This window comes from Jatropha curcas, chromosome 1 (genome assembly GCF_041381405.1).
Source record: "Jatropha curcas cultivar XTBG-Jc1 chromosome 1, XTBG_Jcur_1.0, whole genome shotgun sequence".
Classification (NCBI taxonomy): Eukaryota; Viridiplantae; Streptophyta; class Magnoliopsida; order Malpighiales; family Euphorbiaceae; genus Jatropha; species Jatropha curcas.
This window is the reverse complement of record NC_143151.1, coordinates 34,629,701-34,650,735: the sequence shown is the minus strand read 5'-3', so window position 1 is coordinate 34,650,735 and position 21,035 is coordinate 34,629,701. Positions and strand designations below refer to the sequence as shown.

The 21,035-nt window shown below is 35.4% G+C and overlaps 6 protein-coding genes across 10 annotated transcripts; 1 reads left to right on the top strand and 5 right to left on the bottom strand.

The window, feature by feature from the left end:
- Nucleotides 1-49: 49 nt before the first annotated feature.
- On the bottom strand, nt 50-1,435 carry LOC105631191 (dirigent protein 22). The gene has a single exon (XM_012213219.4). The coding sequence runs from the start codon at nt 643-645 to the stop codon at nt 91-93; it is 555 nt and encodes a 184-aa protein (XP_012068609.1). The 5' UTR covers nt 646-1,435; the 3' UTR covers nt 50-90.
- Nucleotides 1,436-1,575: 140 nt separating this feature from the next.
- Nucleotides 1,576-2,522, bottom strand: LOC105631192 (dirigent protein 22). The gene has a single exon (XM_012213221.4). The coding sequence runs from the start codon at nt 2,323-2,325 to the stop codon at nt 1,759-1,761; it is 567 nt and encodes a 188-aa protein (XP_012068611.1). The 5' UTR covers nt 2,326-2,522; the 3' UTR covers nt 1,576-1,758.
- Nucleotides 2,523-2,797: 275 nt separating this feature from the next.
- LOC105631193 (protein trichome birefringence-like 38) lies at nt 2,798-5,151 on the bottom strand. Its single transcript, XM_089720347.1, has 5 exons — nt 4,681-5,151; nt 3,833-4,004; nt 3,573-3,748; nt 3,327-3,485; nt 2,798-3,234 (listed from the first exon to the last, which is right to left on the bottom strand). The coding sequence occupies exons 1-5, from the start codon at nt 4,932-4,934 to the stop codon at nt 2,943-2,945; spliced, it is 1,053 nt and encodes a 350-aa protein (XP_089576473.1). The 5' UTR covers nt 4,935-5,151; the 3' UTR covers nt 2,798-2,942.
- A 645-nt stretch (nt 5,152-5,796) lies between these two features.
- LOC105631194 (uncharacterized) lies at nt 5,797-7,285 on the top strand. Of its 4 annotated transcripts, none has more exons than XM_012213224.4 (5): nt 5,797-5,953; nt 6,177-6,255; nt 6,372-6,463; nt 6,561-6,682; nt 6,832-7,285. In XM_012213224.4, the coding sequence occupies exons 2-5, from the start codon at nt 6,177-6,179 to the stop codon at nt 7,115-7,117; spliced, it is 579 nt and encodes a 192-aa protein (XP_012068614.1). In that variant the 5' UTR covers nt 5,797-5,953; the 3' UTR covers nt 7,118-7,285. The 4 variants fall into 4 exon arrangements, with proteins under 4 accessions (XP_012068614.1, XP_012068613.1, XP_020533980.1 ...); XM_012213223.4 differs by having other exon boundaries at nt 6,360-6,463; XM_020678321.3 differs by lacking the exon at nt 5,797-5,953 and adding an exon at nt 5,965-6,081 and having other exon boundaries at nt 6,360-6,463.
- A 1,314-nt stretch (nt 7,286-8,599) lies between these two features.
- On the bottom strand, nt 8,600-12,095 carry LOC105631195 (Plant calmodulin-binding protein-like protein). Of its 2 annotated transcripts, none has more exons than XM_020678319.3 (2): nt 9,073-12,095; nt 8,600-8,982 (listed from the first exon to the last, which is right to left on the bottom strand). In XM_020678319.3, exon 1 carries the CDS (start codon nt 11,736-11,738, stop codon nt 9,087-9,089), a length of 2,652 nt encoding a protein of 883 aa, XP_020533978.1. In that variant the 5' UTR covers nt 11,739-12,095; the 3' UTR covers nt 8,600-8,982; nt 9,073-9,086. The 2 variants fall into 2 exon arrangements, with proteins under 2 accessions (XP_020533978.1, XP_012068615.1); XM_012213225.4 differs by having other exon boundaries at nt 8,600-8,930; nt 9,073-12,093.
- Nucleotides 12,096-15,508: 3,413 nt separating this feature from the next.
- On the bottom strand, nt 15,509-20,827 carry LOC105631196 (cytochrome C oxidase subunit). The gene is made up of 7 exons (XM_012213226.4): nt 20,288-20,827; nt 19,591-19,928; nt 18,522-18,674; nt 17,281-17,373; nt 16,598-16,656; nt 16,078-16,171; nt 15,509-15,877 (listed from the first exon to the last, which is right to left on the bottom strand). The coding sequence occupies exons 1-7, from the start codon at nt 20,706-20,708 to the stop codon at nt 15,656-15,658; spliced, it is 1,380 nt and encodes a 459-aa protein (XP_012068616.1). The 5' UTR covers nt 20,709-20,827; the 3' UTR covers nt 15,509-15,655.
- Between the last annotated feature and the right edge of the window lie 208 nt (nt 20,828-21,035).

Sequence of the window (21,035 nt, the reverse complement as noted above, 5' to 3'; positions counted from 1 at the left end):
CAAACACTAAAAGAAATTTCCCATTTCAACAAACAGTAAAAGAAAGAAATGATACGAAAAGCTGCAGGTCCCATAAATTAGACAAAATATTCAGAAGTGCATCACTGTCACATTGTATTCAACAACAGCATTTCCTGTCTTCTGATTTACTGACACTGTCTTTGCCAATGCATATCCTCGAGCATATCGGAAAAGTCCGCTACCTCCAATTACTGGCATTTCCCTCACCATACTGAAAATTGGATTACGACCCAGAATAGCTAGGGTACTTCCATTATACATACCCTCTACAAATGCAAGATTCATAACCATAAGCAACCCAATGTCATGTTGAGAAGCCAATCCATACATTCCCTGTGCTCTTCCCACAAGCTTTGAAGTAGGTTCCGGTCCTTCTGTCAAGGGGTCATCCATCATGAAAGTGCTGCCAAAGTTATTGGCAATCTTACTCGGTGGTCCAGCAATCAAGATGGCTGTTGGGTTATTTCCACTTGGGATATCATGGAAGTAGAAGTGGAGACGAGTCATTTTCTCCATTCGTTTTGTGGATATGGCTAAAGGGAATTGCTCAGAGAATTTGCCATTAAAACTGCTAAAGAGTGTGAAGGAAAAAACGATGAAATACAAGATAGAGAAGGTAGCCATAGTGATATTGTTTTTGAGCTGTGTGGGAAATTGCTAAAAGAGTTCATTTATAGGATGGTGAGAAGCCAAACTTCATGTTCTTTTTGAGGGGTTTTTGGGAAATAGGTGTTATGGGGCATAGTGATTATTGCTTGAGTTTGGGTGGTTCATCAAGAACAAGTACTTTCCTGACCAATGTCAGTGCTTTGGTATTCCTTGGATAATCGGGTTAATCGTTTAATATAATTGAATATTTATCTCATAATGTAATGAAATGGTGTTATTGCCAATCCTGCAAGCTAAGCTATGGTTCTTACTGATACCCTTTATTTTTCACCTTTTTCGATTAATGCAGGGCATATATGGATGGTGGGAGGGGTCAAGGTGAGATGGATGTATTCATTATAGCATGGTAAATGAAGTACTCTGTACATGCGCCCCCAATTCCCAGAGCATGCTTGCTTCCTTCACAATCAAAGCTAGGTTGAGCAGACTTATTTTTATCAGTGCCATCAAAGCCTTCCTTGCATGTTCAACTCAGCTCCATAAAGGGAAAAGTGCACTTCCTATTGCACTATAGTGATTAATAGCTGAGAAAATTCCATAGATAATATACTCCGAAACTATTAGAACTCAAGTATTGCGGTTGAAATTTCCAATTTCAGGGGCGAATAATGGACATCTTCTGACTTTGGTTATGCTATCTTAGCATCAGTAAGACATGTTTTTATCTTATGAGATAAGTTTTAACTTTACCTGTAATAATTTCCATGCTGCAGGACATGGAAACTATTACATAATAGTCTTCTTTACTTGATCTTGATGGGTCTTATATAAAAGATCCAGGATTAATAGCTTTTGCTGGGTTTATTTGCACTATGAGCCTATGCACAAGCAAAATTCACCTCTGAATTCTTGGTAGCACTCAGTGAGGTAAGGTAAAGCATAATGAGAACACGAAGTCGACATCCTAATATGTTCACATCTTACAAATACAACAACAATAACAACTAAGCATTGGTCTCAAACTAGTTGGGGTCGGCTTTTTCAAATATCCACTCTAATAACGCATATATTGGAAAAATAAAATCAACAATAGCTAGTTATCTTCCTAGTTCAGCCAATCCAACCTGTTCAGTAGTGTGTCATATAAACATTATATTCCACAGTGGCATCCCCAGTCTCCATATCAATTTGAACTGTATGTGCCAAAGCATAGCCATGAGCGAGCCGAAAAGCCCCACTGCCACCAACAACTGGCATTTCTCTCACGTCATTAAGTACTTGGTTCCTCCCAAGAATGCTAATGCTGCTTCCATTGTACGCACCATCTGTAAATGCATAATTCACAACCATCAACAATGAAAGATCATTTTGCGCAGCCATGGCATATAATCCTTGAGCTTTTCCTATCAGCTTCGAAGAAAGCTCAGGCCCTTCTGTTAATGGATCATCCATCATCATCGTATTGCCAAAGTTACCGAGGCCACTATCTGGGGGTCCTGCAATTCTTACAACAGTTGCATTCTTGCCACCAACTATATCATGAAAGTAGAAATGGAGATGAGTTGTCTTTTCTTCGCGCATTATAGCTATTCCATCAGCTAATTCTTCATAGAAAACTCCATGACTGATGCTTAAAAATGATATGAACAAGATAAAATGGAGGGTGAAGAGAGTGTAACTAACAAGAAAAGCCATTCTGAGATTTTTATTTTCAAGTCTGTATAGAATTACAGAGTTTTAAAGCGGCACTTGCCCTGTGTTGCTGCATTCCTAAGTTTATTTTTATTTTGTGGTTTTTCGTCCCTTTGAAGGAAGAATTTTCATGCTCCATCATTCAGCCCACCATCACAGGCCACTGGACAATTCTACCAAGCAAAAATGTTCCTGTCATTGTCTAAATTAAAAATTTAAAAAAAAAAAAAAAAAAAAAAAAAAAAAAAAAAAAAAAAGATAAAAATCTGAACTTAAGTAATAACACTTTTGCTGAGTGATAATCTTTGCTTAAAGGGAAGCTTTGCTCTGAGATTCTGTGCTTCTCCAATAATTAATTGTCCTTTCCCTTATCAGAACAGTGCTAATTAAGCAAAGGTCTAGGAACCTTTCCAACCAATACCTTATCAGAGATGACAAAAGAACATCATTAAATTCCCAAGTAAACATCTAATCATTAAAAAAAAAAAGTTCATACCATTATATTTCTGCTGGTTTCTTTATTCTGTAAATAAATTCATGAGACCTTTAAATGGCCTGGCTAACTACTTTGAATGACTAAAACAATAAGAATTGGTATCATATTGAAATTTATGTTGTAACTAATTAATAAGAGCTGTATAGAGAAGTTGATTCCAAGTGTCAGGAACTCCAGCAATGCACCAATGAGTGCAATCCATGGCTCTAAACCAATTGTAAGAGCTGGGATGTGCGTCTTTTCTCAGCTGTGAAAGAGTTGTTATGTTCAACAAATGAACTGGTTTCTTGATACCACTCAAAACATCCTCCACTACGGTTAATGCCAATGGCAGACCTCCAGGGTAAGTCGATCCGCTTATTGGTTCTGTTTCCTTTCCACAGTTTGTCACTCCTGGTTCATTCCATTCTGTTCCACTGATTCAACACAAAAAAAAAAATCTGTTTATATAATGGTTGTTTTGTTTCAGAAAGGAAGAAAACAACCAAGAAATAACTAAAATAATTACTTGTAATGGGAAGGAGAAATTCCTTGAAAAAAGACTCTGGTTTTAGTTGTATTCACATCAGAATCAACCCAATTTGCCCATGTCGTTAAGCCTTTACGAAAAGCAACCATACGGTCCATGTCTTTAACAATGCTGTCACCATCTTGAACATAATCCCATCTGAAAATCAAGAAACATTGGCCGGATTATAGATAGAGAAAGAAAAAGTGTCATTCTTCATTAGATAGAATAATTCTGAGTTCATACGGTTGCTTAGCTCCTCTTCTGTACCACCAGAGCCAAGTGTTAAAAATCAGGACATCCATATCTTTCCATACCGTTCCATTATTGATTGAATCAAGCTTTAGAACTCGACCAATGTCTTTCTGTTCAATGTCTACTAAGAATAGGGAATGAGACAGAATTATTGACACTCCATAATCCTGAGGAATTCAAGTTCAAGAAAATTAACAAGAAAAAATGTGTAAGAAAATTCCTTATTAAGTATAATAATTTAGTTAAGTTACCTCAAATACTACAGTAGGAAGAGACGCATTTGTGTCCTGCCTGATACTGGAATTAGGCATGGCAGCATTAAGCAAACACAACAGTGATTCATAATGATTCACACTCACTGAGTCCCCTATGAACATAATCTTCTTGCCTCGAAGCGTTTCCAGAAAATTTTGGCCATCAAACCTATCAGGACAAAGAAACAAACAGAAGACGACTCCTTACTGATTATCCTCCAATCCATAAGAGAATAAATTATAGTGGTTTGTTCCGGTTCATAATTTGACGACAATGTGAATATAAATTATATATGACTTGTCGTTTTGCAGATGTCCTGTGCCGTTTTTAGAAGATAAACGGTGGGGATGTACTGTGTACTAACTATACACATATAATTGTTTAACAATCATAAAGTATCACCAATGATTGTAAGAATAATTATGAGTACTAGTAATCAATCAAGTTGATTAATTTAACTATGAAAATTACTATTAATAATGGAATATAAATAAACAAGTCTATCCTTATCACGGAATTATTTATATTTAACTATGAAACGTCTAGACCCATATTCATTTATCATTCCAAGTAATCTGACTACGTCCCGTTGGCTCCGAGAGGCACCGTAGCTGCCCCTATCACAGAATTATTCATTTTTGGTTTTCGCTGTGGGCTGGCTTGCGTGCACGACAGCTCAAAAGAAGCTAAAAAAAAAGCTTGCCGTTGAATTTTAGTTTTATTGCAATCATTTCATTTCTCCCTAACATACTCCTTAATTGGGAATTAAAAGCTAGCATGTGCTAAAAACAGAAGTACATGTGCAGGTTTTAATGAAAGAGAGAGGGATAGAGGTAATTCTTACCTAGGCAAGTCACAGTGAGTGGGCTGCCATCTGAAATGAAGGTAGAGGTGATCAGTGCGGCCATACTTCAAACAGTCATACTCCTTGCGAATGAAGGGACAAGCCGATGAATTATAGAGTGGATACGACTCGTCGTGCACCCAACTCCCTTGGTACACATTACAGCTGCATTTGACATTGCAAAACAGACAAGAAAATATCACGAGCAGGATGGCTGATAGGACACAACAGCATCTTTTTGTCCCAAAGTCCATCCTCTCTGTCTTAGAATAGTGAGAGAAAGATCTCTTTTGCTTTCTTTTTGTCAAAACTAAATCAGCTGTAGTTGGTATCCACTTACGCTCTCTGTATATATGTGTGTGTGTGTGTGTGTGTATATATATATATATATATATATATATATATATGGAATGAAACAGTAGGTGCAAGCGTTACACACTTTCTTTAACAAGGCAGGCATATGTAAATTAATGAACCTTTTTCTAATTTTGTTCCTACTTATTTGGAATCCAAATGGCAAACCCATGAAATATAAACACAGCTACGTTAAGCAATATATATATATATAACGTTTTGTCATTTGGCCTCATTCTTGCACGTCTCAGAAATAAAAACAGTGAAAGATTGGAATAATAATAATGCAAGAAATATAGAAATGCCATCAAGCTAAGCTAATGGTGAAATTGGCCCACAAAAAAGGAACAAACACATGGCTTCTTTTTTAGAAGTCTTCCTTATAATGATAATATATATATATATATATATAATCACACATGACGCAGACAGGGAGAAAGTGAGAGTCTTTAAGAAAAATAATTCCTTTCTCATCTCACTAAAATATGAAAGAATCTTCCTTTGATTCTCTAAATATATAGTATAAATAGGAAACTTACTTAAATTAATCAATTAGATATCAATAATAAATTTTTTTCTCTCTTATCTATTAATTTTGCTCTCTGTTTCCATTTTTTTTCCTTTTCTCAGCCTTTCTTTCAATTTCTCAGTATCCAATCATCATCTTTTCTCCTTCATTTCACTATATGAGGCACTGCATGCATGTCTTTCTTTATCATTCCGCTAAAATTGTAGTGGGCTCAGTGCTTCTTCCACTGAAAGCTAAAATTATTCCAATGGGCCATCAAAAATCAAACTTTAAGTCCATCTATATAAAGCGGAAGTGGCCCAATAATAACAGCCTCTGCCCCAACCAGCCCTAGGGTGGGTCTTCGTCTTTCTTCTCTGAACTGAAGTATCATAAACTCACCGGAAACAGGTGAGTGTAGTCCTTTTTTTGTTTTGTTTTCTTTATTCTCTCTGTTATTGATCTTCATTTTTCACTTATTGCCTAAATTTTAGTTTCTTTAGGACCAGAACCAGTATAAAATTTTTGAAGTTGAAGTTGTTACGTAGTTTTTTTAATGATTTTTTATTATTCAGTAGCTTATTAAAAAGTTAAAGGAACTTACTTTGAGTTTGTGTTTTCTGATTGATGATAGATGGATGGCAGTTTTGCGAAAGAGCTTTACTCAGAAAGTTTGCATCTATCAAAATTAGAATTGGATTCTATTCCAACTGGTAAGTAGGATTGGTTGCAGAATTAATTTTAAGCCTTTTATTTATTGTTCTCTCCATTTTCTTGGTTGTTTTGGTTTAGAGCACGACATCTTACCCAGTTCCAGTTTGTGATGTAGATGATTTGCAGGCTGAAGATGGAAATATTTGGGATAGTTCTGATGACGAATTGGATAGGGAAGGGGAGATGAGGCGCAACCAATTTCATACGGTGATTTGATCACTAAGTTTCACTCTGCTTGTTGAGTTTTATACATGTAATGATTTACAAACGTTTATCGACCTTGTTTTTGTTTGATGAATTTTAGATTGGATATCGTGATGGTGTCATAGCAGGAAAAGAAGCTATTGCTCAAGATGGATTTAATATTGGTTTTAAGGAGTCGGTGCTTGAAGGATTCAATTGGGGTATTGTTAGAGGGGTTACCAGGTAAACTGAATAAATATGAAAGCAACATACTTGTCTAATTTGCAGAAAAGTCCTGAATTCTCTGCATTTTTGCTGTGAATTTTGTATTTTCTAACTTTGTTTTATTTTCTTTTCCTTTTCTATTCTTCTACATCTTCACTCCATAAAAGTGCACTTGCATGCCTTCCAGAAGGGTTGAGAGAGAGGCTTATTGAAACACAAGAAAAGAGAAACAAATTCCAATCCTTGTATGAATCTGTGCATTCTCTTTCGACAACAGATGCACTCAAATTGTTTCATGATGATATGATGACAAAGAAAGCAGTGGAGCAGAGTGAGCATGCTAATGCTACTTCTGAGACAGCAAGTTCGCACTGCAGTCTGGAAAAGTATACTGGAGTGCTTCAATCCCTTCTTCTGGAATCTCCTGTAATCAAGTCACATTTCTCGAAATGATTGTTGAAATAAAATAACTTTATTTGAGAGTTACACATAGTTGACTAGGAGGATCAATTTGATTGTAGCTCTCAGTAAATTTACTAAAGACGAAAATGATTTATTTGATGTTATGGTTATTTTGTACTGAAAGTAACATAATGAAAATAGTGTGAAAATTTTTCTGTACTTTGTTATTGTACATTTTATTGCTTCTTTCTGTGATTCATGCTTAAGAATTATCCTCTGACATTTATTAAGAATCTCACTGGAAATATCTCTTGTACATGTTCTTAACATTACTAGATGATGAAGCACGGAGATAAAAGCAACTGTAGGACTTTCATCCATATGGTTGTCATTGCTTTTGGAGGACAAATTTGGGGAAAATTTAGTGAAGGGGAAGGAAAAATAACCAACGCATAGGGTCTGGAAAACTGATGAGCATCTGCTAGTGAATTTGCTTAAGTCATCCTGTCTCTGTATATTTTCTGGTTGTAGTTATTACTGATTCAATTATGCATCTATTACAAAGCCTCTTGAAATTGAATCTGGTTGAGAATGGATATTGAACAGACATGTGATATATTCTTAATTTTAATATATTTTTTATCTAAAGAAACTTTTACGCCATTACCGTGACATAGTTGTTTCACAACACAAAATTGTATGTTATTTACTGCTTATAATTCTTCTGTATGTGTGTGTGAGAGAGAACTCATCTCAGGATTCAGTTTCCGCCTTCCTGCCAGTACCCTGCTCTAGTCCCTGAAATCCTTCAGTCATTATGAGTATTGTCATTATATGTCTGTGTTTTGCATGTTAATCAAGTTGGGTCTTATGCACATGCTTTGGTTCTCTCTTTTCGCACACGCTCATTCACAGTGTCTCCCACCTCTACAAGAATGCAAGAAATAAAAGAATTTTCAAAGATTATTGATCCACTAAATGTTAATGCTTGGTTATTGCTATTAGATTTATGATTTATCAACTGCGAGATTGCTGAATGGTTCTGTTAGCTGCAACTTGATGTATTTCTTTAAAAGTTTTAAAGAACTTGTTTAATATAAAAAGGTGATTGCATTCTGGGGACCTCAAACTTGTTCTGTCGAGAGAAGTAAATGAGATACTGCAGGTATTTATATCAATTGGCCTGTGCCAAAAATTGGTCAGACCCAAACTAGTTCAGTTTTGCTGCAGATTTGAACAGGTACGTTCAGGTTTATTATTTTTATTTTATGTTTGTTGCCGGGCCTGTGGAAATTAAGGTAGTCTTGATACTTGTTGACGTATGATATCTGTTTTGTTCTTAAGAACCTACTTGGGACTGAATTTTTTATTTTACCGAGTTTTGTTGTTTCTTGAAATTGATAATCAGTTTTTCCATAACTTTGATCTTATGTAACCACTTGATTGCAGAAAGATTGACGGAATTTCTTCTTCACTTTTCCTGTTGGAATGTGATTACGGACCATGGAGATGAATATGTTGGTCAGTTAGGCATGAACTTAATTACAATAATTTTACAACATTATAATACCAAACAGACAATAACCATAATAAGTTAAAAAACATTTGGAAGTTTCCCTCCTGTAATGACAAATTAACAACATATTTTATATTGCTATTACACATATTATTGAGCTAGAAAGTCTTCACTCGCACTTCACCAGTAAACTTAGCATTTCGACCTCCTTTCAGCCACCACATCAACGAGTTAGTTGCTCTATGTAGTTTACTCCTACAACATGAGCCCGGCTAGCTATGATCATACTCCCTAGATCAACAACTTATTAAAGATAGTGTTTTTAAGCTGCTTTCTCTTCATCATCAACTGCACAGCAATAAAGATGGAATGTGTCGATTTATCAGATTCAATTGAATTTCTGTTGTGTAAGTGACAACTGTAAGTCAATCAGTTATAAATTCTATAACAAAATGAAAAGAGTGAAAGCCTAGAAAATAACCCATTGTACCTTTGAAAGTGGTGTCAACTGCAAGCTTGAATAGGTCTTGAGTGAGAAAAGGCTGCTGATGCATGCCTGATATGACTTTCATATTTTGGTATGGGCAAGACTGTTTCAAAAGCTTCAACAAGTAGTGCCACCTTTCTCTTCCTAGCAGGAGCAAGTTTTGTGACAGCTTGTTGGAGTGCATAATCAAGCATCCATTCCTCAGCATTTTTCCTATCATCCATGATCTGATGTCTGAGATCAACCTTTTCTGACTCTGGGTCAGGAACAACAGGAAGGAAATTTGGTTCTTTTGGGTTAAATGTTCTCTCTTCCTCCAAGTCCATGATGTGCTTCTTGCATTTGATTGTCCATTTCCTGATGTCGCAGGTACTTCCAATTTCTTGGTTGAAATTGCTTCGTTTGTGAAGGAACTTGCTGTTTGATCCCGCAATGTTTCCATTACCAGTTGCAAGGAATGTTTCTGCAGTCTCTGACTTGTTGCAAACTTCCACTTCCATATTCATAACCTTTCCTGCATTGCATTCAGTTAAGCTCAAATCAATCTGTTCAGAATCAGTGGAAGTTGGGGTTTTGAACTTGTTAGCTCCATCTTGATCTTCCTTAAATAAGTTCTGGTTCTCAGCAACATTAATGCTATGATACTGGCCATCCAATAGGTGATCGCAATGCTTAGGTGGACTGTTTTCATCAACAAGCTCTTGACTTGCACTACTGTCTTCAGCAATAAAGTGGTTTTGGTAGTCATTTACCTCTGCACCATCTGGATCAGCTTCTGTCTTGTCAGGCTTCTGGCTTTCATTAGTTTCGACCTTGCTGCTCTCATAAAAAATCTGAGAAGAATCAGCAATTTGGCTTTTGAGCAACTTAGTTACTTCTTCGGCTTGAAGACATTCATCATCCTGGTAAGCATTCAAAGCTTCGGCTGTTAGGTTGACGTCACAATCATTTTCAGCATCTCCGAATTGAGGATTTTTTTCCACAGTAGCATCTTCTATTTCACAAACTTCAACCTTCAGAAAATTCTCATTGGCTGCTTCTGATTCCAGAACAGGCTCCCTCATTGAATTAGAAATGATCATAGCTCCAGTCAAATATCCCTCGGCTTCTTCATTCGTCTCTTCCATAGTTATTGGTTCCTTGATTGCATCTTCAATGGAAGAAATTTGGTCACAAGTTGAATCACCAGTGACTTGTATAGATTCAATAGTTTCCCAAGCCTGCAGCACATCTTCAATCCCGAAGTCATTATCATTGCATTGCGTGCCAAAGGAGGCGGTTTCTGCTTCAAAAAGTTCTTGTAGTATGTCATCAACTAGAATCTCCTCAGTGCAGTTACCAAGTATGTCATCTGAATGAATTATCTCAGGTTCATCAGGCAAATCAACCTTCTTGATATCTGATAGGTATTCAACACTGATATAAGATTCTTTGTCAGGCTTGTCGAGATAATGGATTTCTGTATAAATGTCTGAGGTGGAAAACTGCCCCTCCTCCCACTCCATATCACTAGATTCAGAAATGCTGTCATCTTTGTCACTACTTGCATCAGACAGGTTATCAGTAACTTGCTCCTTGTTTTCTTGCTTAGCTGCTGCTTGATTGCCATCCTGAGAAGAGGAATCGCCATTCTGTTCATTTGATTCTCCAGTAACACCAATTGATCCCTCACCACCGTCTCTGTGCTTTTCAATTGCTTCAGTGCCACCAACCATATTTTTGGCATAGATTTCAATAAAAAAGTCCTTGTCCGCTTCTTTTACCACAGGAGTTGTTGCTGTATCAATTGAATCCTCTTCCTTATGTAGAGGTTTATCATCAGAGAAATTTAGTTCACTGCTAATTTCCTCTGTTCCATCACCCGACAGCTTAGTTCTGCGTGGCGATAAAACCTCCAATATTGCACTCATCTGGGCCTTTAGTGACCTTCTCCTTGCCTTCAAGAAGCACTTCAAGGGAGGCAAAGGAGTGTGATGATGACCATTAAGAGAGCAGTAAGTATACGGACAGACCTTCAGAACCGAAGTTCCTTCTGCATCAGTACCCCCTGGATTGAGCATGAGGTACTCAGGAAACTTCGAATCCTTCAAAGTTGAAGAACAGGTAGCTTTCTGTACATTTATATCTGCACATAGAGCTACCCTGGAACATTTTTTTGCTGTACTTCTAGCCGGCTTAAAACTGGGGGTCTTTGTTAAAGTCCTAACCAGCTTCGAACTAGTCCTTGTCGGTTTATTACTAGAAGCAGAGCTAGTTTTTGAATTACTTGAGTTTCTGCGACGCAGATTCTTGCTATCTGAACCAGTTGAGGTACTCACCTGAGAATGCTCTTTTCTTGCCTCTGAACTGCTTGTAGCCTTCATGTAATTCGGTGATCCACCAGTTTTGATGATAGGCTGCTTCTGAGGGGTTGCTGCAGCGGATGGAGCATTGAAAGGTGGCGGCTTTCCTAGCTGGGATATGGTTTTCCTCGAAGGTGGTGAATTCAAGCTCTCAATATCTGAACGTTTGATTGATCTTGACCTTTTCATTTTCTTTCTCATATCTGGTCCTCTATTCTTGCCATCCTGGTGCTGACAAGAAGTTGGTTTCAGGTTCCCCAACCGCTTCTCGGATTTAACATGATCAGCTTGGATTCCAGGCTTGTTTGGTACCTTTCTTTGTACCATCTTCAAAGAATAGCAAGAAACATGGATCAAAGGTAGGGGATTTGAGGAATACAGGTTATCTTTACCTTGGAGATGTAGGGATCAAGTTTTGGAAGAAAAGTTGTTTCCTTGTGGTTTTTGTTGGAACCAAAAAACCACAAGACTGAGGTATGACAAAACTTCAATAACAAACAAGTAAAGATTCTTCTTTATTTATTTTCTTTTGGTTTTCAGTGGGTGGCTCCTTTGTTTACTTTAAACAGGGATTGGCAAATGTCAAATTTGAACGAGGCTAAGATAGCAGTTTGATGCTGACTTGCCTCACAGATGATGCTTGTTCCATTTGTTTAAGCATTTTCTGCATTTAATTATTGCATGTGTATATGGCACTTTCTCGTTCCTTCTTTCCTAGAGATTGGGTTAAAAAGTGGTGATTAGATACCCAAACCCATTATCTTTTGTGAAATGACATAAGAACCCCTCATCTTTTGGATGAAGATTGAAGTGTCTCTATCTTTGCTACTGGCATATCTATGTTGTTAATGCAAAATTTGGCAGTATTGAAACTGTTGAACCACCTTTTAAATGTGCTATGGTACTGGTAGTTAATTGTAGGACATTTCAGTTTAAATTAGTTAGCAACTGTCATAAATGTGAACGAATGGTTTGCAGTTGGGTTGGGGGCTTGTTTTATGTGCCAATGCTTTTGAGCTCTGGTGCAACTTTATAATAGTGAATTGCAAAAAAAAAAAAAAATTTTTTTGATGCATTATTGTAAAGGATAATTTAATTAAATTATTTTAATTTTATTATAATTTAAGAGAATAATTTATTTCTTAACCTCTGTATAAAAATATTAAACGGTTTAAATTTTAGTAAAGAGAGTTTCGGTTAACTAATGCTACATTTTATATATGCGTGAGTAGAAATCAATTAGTGGCTCTTCTATTGAGGATGATGATGCTCATTCTTGGGCATGGACAATGACATGGGAAGGAAATTGAGCACATTCCCAATGCAAGGGGCAGGGGTGCTATTGGTATTTTAATTTGCAAAATGGAAGAGGAGGGGTATTATTGTCATTTTGGTAAGTGTTGAATGGGAACCGACCAATGTTAACTTAAGGACCGGGCGGGCGGCAGCGGTTTACAAAAAGACAGAAAGGGAATGGTCTGGTCGGCGAAAATGGGCTGCTAGTGGGTCCTACTTAGCTTTACACAGACGCTCCTCCTCCCCACCTTCTCTATCCCCAATGGAGGAGCACCATTGACGTGAAGAAAATAAATGACCCCATTATATTATATATATATATATATATATATATATATATATATTTTATAAATATATATATTAAAATAAATAAAATTTAGAAATTAATTTTAACTTAGATTGTAATTATAAAGTTGAAATAAAATTCTTTTAACGGTCGTGATTAAAGAGTCATGGGTATAGCAAGCTTTCTTAATTTCATTTTTATGAATTAAAATTTGAATAATTGGTACTAGAGATTTTGACTTGTAGAGTGGTTAGTTGAGCTATTTGCCTAACCTTTGTCCGACATCAGAAATTTCAAATTTCAATGAACATGTTTATTTTTGAATTATGCATGATTGATTGGAAGAATTTGGCAAAGAATGGTGTTTTGAATTTTTTTTTTATTTGTAGGAAAATTTTTGAAGTTCCAATCTTGAAAATAAAATAGTGCGGTCGTTAACTAAATGATAATTATAAAACTTGCATATAGAAGATGAGAGATTGATACCAAATTATTTTTAAAAAAATCTAAAAAAAAATAATTCTTTTTTTCCTCTCTTTTTCTTTTTAATAATTATTTATTGGAAAAAAAGGGACCTTATCTTTTTTTTTTAGTGATTTTCAAGAAATGACAAACTTGTATATAGAAGATGAGAAATTGATATCAAATTATTTTAAAAAGTCTAAAAAAAAGTTTAATTCGCTTTTCATCTTTCTCTTTTTTTTTTTTTTTTTTTTTTTTTTTTGTGATTTTCAAGAATTGATAAATCGCTCTACTATAATAATATCTTGATTTAAGCCCTACAAAAAATCTTATCAAATATTTCTTGCTTTTTCAAGAATTCAACCCTGTCTTATAATCATTTCCTATTTCCTATTCAAACTTTTTTTCTTAGCCTGCAACATACAACCTGTTTCTTCTTTTATCTTTCTTTCCCCATAATTTTTACAGTAATATATATATATATATATATATATATATATATATATATATATATATATATATATATGTGCAAACAATTGTAAGACAAGAGAGTCAGCAGCAGTAGGAAATTGTCTGCCAGAATTGGACAAATGAATATGGTAAATTAAAAAATTATCATCAAATGGGTCCAATGGGAATTTCCTTTTTGCTGTTATTTAGACAAAGAAATGTGAAGTTGAACCCTCTGACAATGGAGCGTGCGGTGTAGACATTAGTGGACACAACATCACAAAACCAGATGGTTCCATGAGGCACGTATATATGTACAAAAAAATCCTCAATACAATGATAAAGATTGCAGCTTATATGTGCACTTCACTTGATTACTTATGGGTCTAAATCCCAAATGACCTGCAACAACTGTCTAACAATACATGAACCAGAACTTTCCCATGTTATCTTGTTCCTTATCTATTCAAATAATGGTCTTCATTTCCAAAGGAAAATATTTTTTTCACAACTTTGTGCATGATCCAACACGTGTGAAAAGACTATAATGTTCTGGAAAAGCTTTTTAGCAGTTCAGATATTGCTAATGTCAGACTAAGAGAACTTGTGCCATTTAGCATTTTTCCCCTGCCAATCTATGAGAATTAGATTATTTGCATTCACAGAGCTGAGAGAGTTACAGAAATCTTATTATCTGGTTCACTTTCATAGACATATGCATAAACAGATCAAGTCATTGCCCCTTTCGGGATTTGACTGTGCACCTAATCATGGACAAATGAGGCACATATCTTACTAGCTGATTAGACTAAAGATAAGAGAATTAAAGTAACTTTAATTATTCAAAAAAAAAAAAAAAAATAGTGAGTACCTTCAAAGTAATCACACATTTTTAGGGAGAAAGATCATCAATGGTTTTGGGATCTACTTTTCTTTGTGGTGCATAAGCATGTGCTTCCTTTTTTAATTGCTATTTGTCCAATAATGACAAAAAAGTTGTACAGTGAAGATTTGTAGAAGCTAAGGTGTGGAGAACAGATAACCCCACAAAAATTATTACAACCAAGTTGACCTTAAAAGAATCTATCAGGGTAATTAGGAAAAATAAAGTTACAAAACCATCACTTGCAAGTATGATTAATTAAGGTAATTAAGTTGAGATTAGAGCATTATACCAACTTGTGATAAGATAAAAAGATGGGTGGGTGCACTTTTTAAGATCAAGAAGCATCTTTTAGTTGGAATATTGCAACTAATCCTTTTTCCAACATCATCTATATGCTTTTAGTAGGATTCTTGGTAAAGCAATCTTTTTTTTCTTCTTCAAATTAGGGTTTTAGAAATACACAATCTCTTATGATTCATTTATAGTTGTAATGTCAGTTTAGATTTGATCTACAGTTGCAATGTCTCTGTAGATTGTCATGGAGAGAGAGAGAGATTATAAAAGCATGGAATTGTAAAAAAATCAGTTGATACCTCTTATTATCTGGATAAGAAACTAGAAATTATTGATGAACTGTTCTGCAAACGATTAGATAGACATTATAAACAAGGTCAGAATGATATGTTGGATGTACCTACAAAATAAACTAATTAGAGCTAATAAAACACAAAAACAGCCTAATTCGCAGTTCCTGATTAAGTTAGGTGAGAAGCAGGAACATAGTTCTTTGTGAAAAAGAAATATTGTTCTTGCTTTATTTCTTTTTACGGATTTGAAACTGAATATATGTAGTTGTTATTCCTTCTAATTGATATTCCCACGCTGTACAGCGATAAATAGAACAATGAAAATGGGAGAAACAAGGAAAACCATATAGGGGAGAGCTTCACTCAGTGCTCCTCTGCTTTCAGCCTCTTCCACAAGGTAGTTAGTCACATTATCATCAATAAACTTCTCAAAATATTTCCGGTAGCCAGTGCTTTTAGGTGAGAAATTTGAGCCTGTAACCTTCATCATCTCCATGGCCTAGCAAAATAATTTCTTTCAGTAATCAATCAAAATGGCTACAAAGACAGAACCAACAAAATATAAGATATCCAATTATGAGAATGCATCAAATGTATTGGTTTGCACTGTACAGCTTGTTGTGTTCTATGGTCACAATGTTTGATGCTGCAGTTTATGTTATTATTAAATTACGATCTCTAAACTCAATTGCCAATTACCTGGAAACTGAACATGAATTGCCTTGCTTTCTTGCTCACTTTAGGACTTGAATGAGACTGAAGTTTTTCGTACATAGCCCGAGCCTCATTTGGCCTGTCAATCATTTTGAATTTTTACTTCAATATAGTAGCAAAAAATAAATATATTAAAATTTTCAGCAGGAAATTGAGAAAATAAAAAGTGCACCAAAATGCAAATATTGGCATTCCAGTCACATTACCATCAACATTTGCTGGTATAGTTGAATAAAAAGAAAGGCAACCTTATTCGACACTGAACTGTCTTCCCAAATATGCGTGGAAATTTCACATTCATAAACAGTGAAGGCCATAGCCCTTTTTTTTTATGCTTGAGGTCCAGATATCATTTTCTCATAATGGCGGAATTCTATCCAGTCAATTTTCCTATATCAGTTATGACAGGTAACTGGTTCGCATTTCAATGAAATGGAATGAGTAGTCCGCTTTCAATAGAACATCAATCCATTAGGGATCTAAAAGTTATTGTAAATAAATGTACCTTCCAAGTGAATCTCGACAGATAGACCATTGCAAAGCTGCTAATCCATGAAGTTCACTCTGTAGAAGAAAGAAAATATTGTTCGCAATCAAATCAATAAATGACCAATTGACAATATATCATCAGTTGTCCTCTGCATCAAAAAAGAAAAGCAATAAGCTAATTTAATGTTGTAGACAACTTCGCGTTGAGTGTTTGATCCACTGGAGAGAGAAAAGGTCATAAAAAAGCCAAGCTTAGTTTAATTCAATGATCTTTTTTGCTTGCCAGGCAGCATGCCTACAGATCCAAAAATTGAGGATCATAGTTAAAATTAGATGCTGTTCTAAGGGTTATGTAGCACCAATTGTTTTATCTATTGCTTACTATCATATAACCCCAATTCTTATATCTAGTGCTTAGTATCATGATCATTAGGTAACGGTTACACCCTTAAAGCAATAGATTTCAGTACAGGGGTCCTAAGGCGTGCAAAACTGCCGAACCCTATCAGAAACAAGAGCTATCCAGGATTTCATATTTTATTCATAATTTTGTTGTTCATTCAAACTTCAACAAGATTTGACAATAAGGGCATTAAAAGTATGTTCTTAAATGACTAATTTAAATGGAGATGCAGTAAACATATATAAGCCAGCTAGGATTACCCAAATAGCGGTGATTCATATTTTAGGCAAAATTACCTGAAACGGCAACTTATCAATAACCTTCTGGTAATAGGGCACTGCTTCATTGAGCATTCCAGAATCCATCAAGGTGTCACCATCCTTCAAGGCCTGTAAATCTCAAAGGATTGAACTAGGGGGAAAAAAGGTTGCAAAAACAGTTCTTCTCCAATAGATGCATGACAAGCATTAGCATGTGATAGACTGTGGTTAGAATCAAAGCATGTCTAATCATATGATAAATTTCACAAGGCCCGATGTGGCCAAGTTCTCTTGCAAATACTGACAAACTCATACCCTCAAATCCTTTATTCATCAAGCATCTCTTTTAGCACTTGCATTTTCCCTCCCAAAACTAGCTATAATCACAAGTCCCTTGCCCATTCTTTCAAACACGCTTTTATTATTCTGTAAAGAAAAGGCATAGGCAACATTTTTCTAGGATTAAATCAAAAGTATACTTTGGTAAATGTTATAAACAATCACAAATTGGAAGATGCACAAAAACCAACTTAGGTGGTCAATCAATATATTTAATGGTTGTATACCAAAAAGCAAAGTAGACAACTCGCTATGCATTTCACATTCTTAGTGTTGTAGGTTAGTTCTCAAGCCATCCCTACACATTATATAAAGCAATGTATGTCAAAATTTAATAAAAGCTATTATCAGCATATTAATTTCCAATCCTATGCACGTATATCCATTCAATGCCTAAATATGGATGGATCACTCAAACTCGAGCATGGTACTTCTTTGAGGTTAGAATCTCCATTCATTACGTACTTTGAAATAAAACTTTTAATGGTAAAATAGATTGGAAAAAATTAAAATAGAAAATCTCAAATGGGAAACTTTTTACTGGGTTGAAGTACTAAAAGAGGCCAATCTACACTAACACCTTAAGATACAATAGGTAAGCAATAAAAACACAATTTTATTTCAGTGCTCATATTTAGTCTCCGGAGGCATTACCAATGAGCTGCAATAGTTTTAACCGGAAAAGAAATCCAAACAAAAATAAAACTTAAACAGGCATGCTAGTTTGCAGATAAGGAAGGCATAAACTAGAGTTTTATTTGAAGTAGTATACCAAGGACATGCAGTTCTAAAAGATCTATTTTTATTTTAAAAAAGCTATTTTTATTCCGATACTATGTTAAGTTACTTGTCATCTAGTCTAGGAAATACTTTTTAATGGAATATATATTTTCCATCTTATAATATGAATTATGGAAGTTAGAAGCCAGCAAGTGTACCTTCTCACACTCAAGTTTCAGCTTTGGATCAACATTTAAGCCAACTTTTTTCCTGTAAGCTGCAAGTAATTGCTTTGTGCGCTCATCTTTAGCCGTTCGTTCTTCTGCTGTTTCAAGCACATCTCCAGGGCGAATAGTTCTACCACCACCAAACTAAAAACCCAAGCAAGAAATATCCGAATGAGCATACTTCAGTTTGCATTGCTAGAAAATAGAGAAACAAAAAGGTGCTATTAACAATTTCCATAACTATTGGAATCGTAGGTTTCCCTTTTGTCCTTGTGAAAGAAGCATTACTTTCTTCCTCTTGACAAGTGTAACAGTTGCACAATATTGATTGATGATAAAGAAGGTTGAACAGGAAAAGAAAATTAAGACTAAAGTTTATTTTCTCTTGTTCTACTCTAATGTGGTTGGTGTCAGAAAATTTCTTTAAATATTGTTCCTTTCCTACTCTTTTATGCGATAATATCATTGCTACTACAAGGCTGCTTATCCAGTACAACATGCTAAATCAAGCATACTGAATTGGATATCCATTTTGTGGAAAAAGTTGCTTCTAAACTACTACAAGTTCATTATGTTAGTAGTCAATATCAATTGGCAGATCTGTTTACCCAAGGTTTACCTGGAGCACATTTTTGATTACCACATTCACAATCAGTTTGTGTTACCTCACACTTTGATTGAGGGGGATAATATCTATTAATATCTGTTGTAATTAACTTAAAGAGAAGTATGCTGAGTGTTATCTATTTTACATAGCATTTTTAGTTGTATGCTTGCATACAGCCTATTTATAAAAGGATTCTGTAGACCCTTTGAGCGCCAATGAGAAATATTTGTTCATAAGAAGTCAGATAATTTTTCTCTGTATCTGTCTGGAAAATTTAGATAGAAGTTTTGCTTTCTACTTCATACGATTATTTTTAAACAAACTTATCTAACAGCAATAATTGCAGGATCAATTAATAACTAAAAAAGCCAGAACACTAATTGAGATTAAAAAAATGGGAATTTTAAATAAAATTGGCATTTGAGAAAAAAAATAAAATTTGAATTAGAATACCGTCTTGGAAATATTTCCAGGTCTTGGAAAGACACCCCATGTTGAAACCTTTGGCTTGTAAAATTCTGAATCATTTTCTTGGCTAGGCTTAGGCATTGATGTTGTCGGGTCCCCAAACTTGCTTGTGTCTCCAACAATTATCTCAACTTCAGGTAAGTCCCCTCCTGGAAAAGAGTCTGTGACTGGGGTCAATCCAGGAGGCAGTCCCTTGCCCCGTTTCTTATCCGCAAAGTTAAGTCCCATGAAATCCATGCTTGAAATTGACAGTTTTTCTTTATTACTGGCACTGCTCTCCACCAAACCACTTACTAAATTCTCCCTATTCCCTCCCTTTAATCCTAAACCATACGAATATACAAATGTCAGTAAACAGTATATGCTTCAACTTAACAATGAAATGCTCCTGATTCTGGCAATTAGTTTGTATGCATTCAATACAGGGAACTAGAGTTTCTCAAATCTTTAACCATTTCAACTTTCGAACCAGAAAAAATGCCAAATGAGTTACCTAAATTTTCTTACACCTCGACTTGGTTTTTCTATAAAAAACATTCAGGAAGAAATTTAGACAAGTCCCTGAAAATGATTTATTTATACTACTGAGCATTTATAGGTCTTATATTTTCGTAAAAAAGTGGCTTTACACAATACTGATTTATACTTAATATCGACCAAACTGGATTTGCCCATAAAATACCTGAATTTGTTTCACTTCGTGCCGAACCCTTAACGTCTCCGCCCCCGGCAACCCCTTTATTCTTCTTGTACTCCTTTGCGTTCTCCATCGCAACCTTAACTGAGGCTGGCACTTCCTCATCTTTCCCATTATTCCCAACTGAAGAACCACCAGAACCCTTAACTAGATTTTGCCCAAGTTTCGTTTTCTTGCTGTCTCCAGTCGATTTCTTATATGCTTTAGCTTTCTCAAAAGCGAGCTTTACAGGGTGAGCCGGACCTGGTTCGGGTTCGAATTCTGGTGGATTTTGTGGAGTGGGTTCAGTATTGGATGGATTAAGAGAGAATGAGATTTTGAATGGAGATGTTTTGGAGGGGAAGAGAGCAGGTTTTTGAGTGACAGAAGAAAGCCACGAATGCTGAATTTGATGAAGAGAAGCCATAAATAGGTTTCGAAGTTGTTTTCAGTTTCTCAAGATGCAGGTGAAAGGCCATCGCCTTTTGGGCTCTGGTTCTTGTGTTTTAAATTACGGTTGGATAAGGGTAGTTAATCCTTTTCTTTTGGAGGCAAATAAGGGTAGTTAATAGTTTTTTGGCGACGACGTCATTTCTTTATGTTTTTAGCTTTTTAAAATATGATAAATAAAATACTACTAACTAATTTCATGGTTTTGCATGTATAGCTTCCTGTTTTAGTGGAAAGAAATAATCTAGCTGTAAATGAGAGATAACCAAAGATGAAGTTTGTTGTGGCAATTCTTGATATGGCC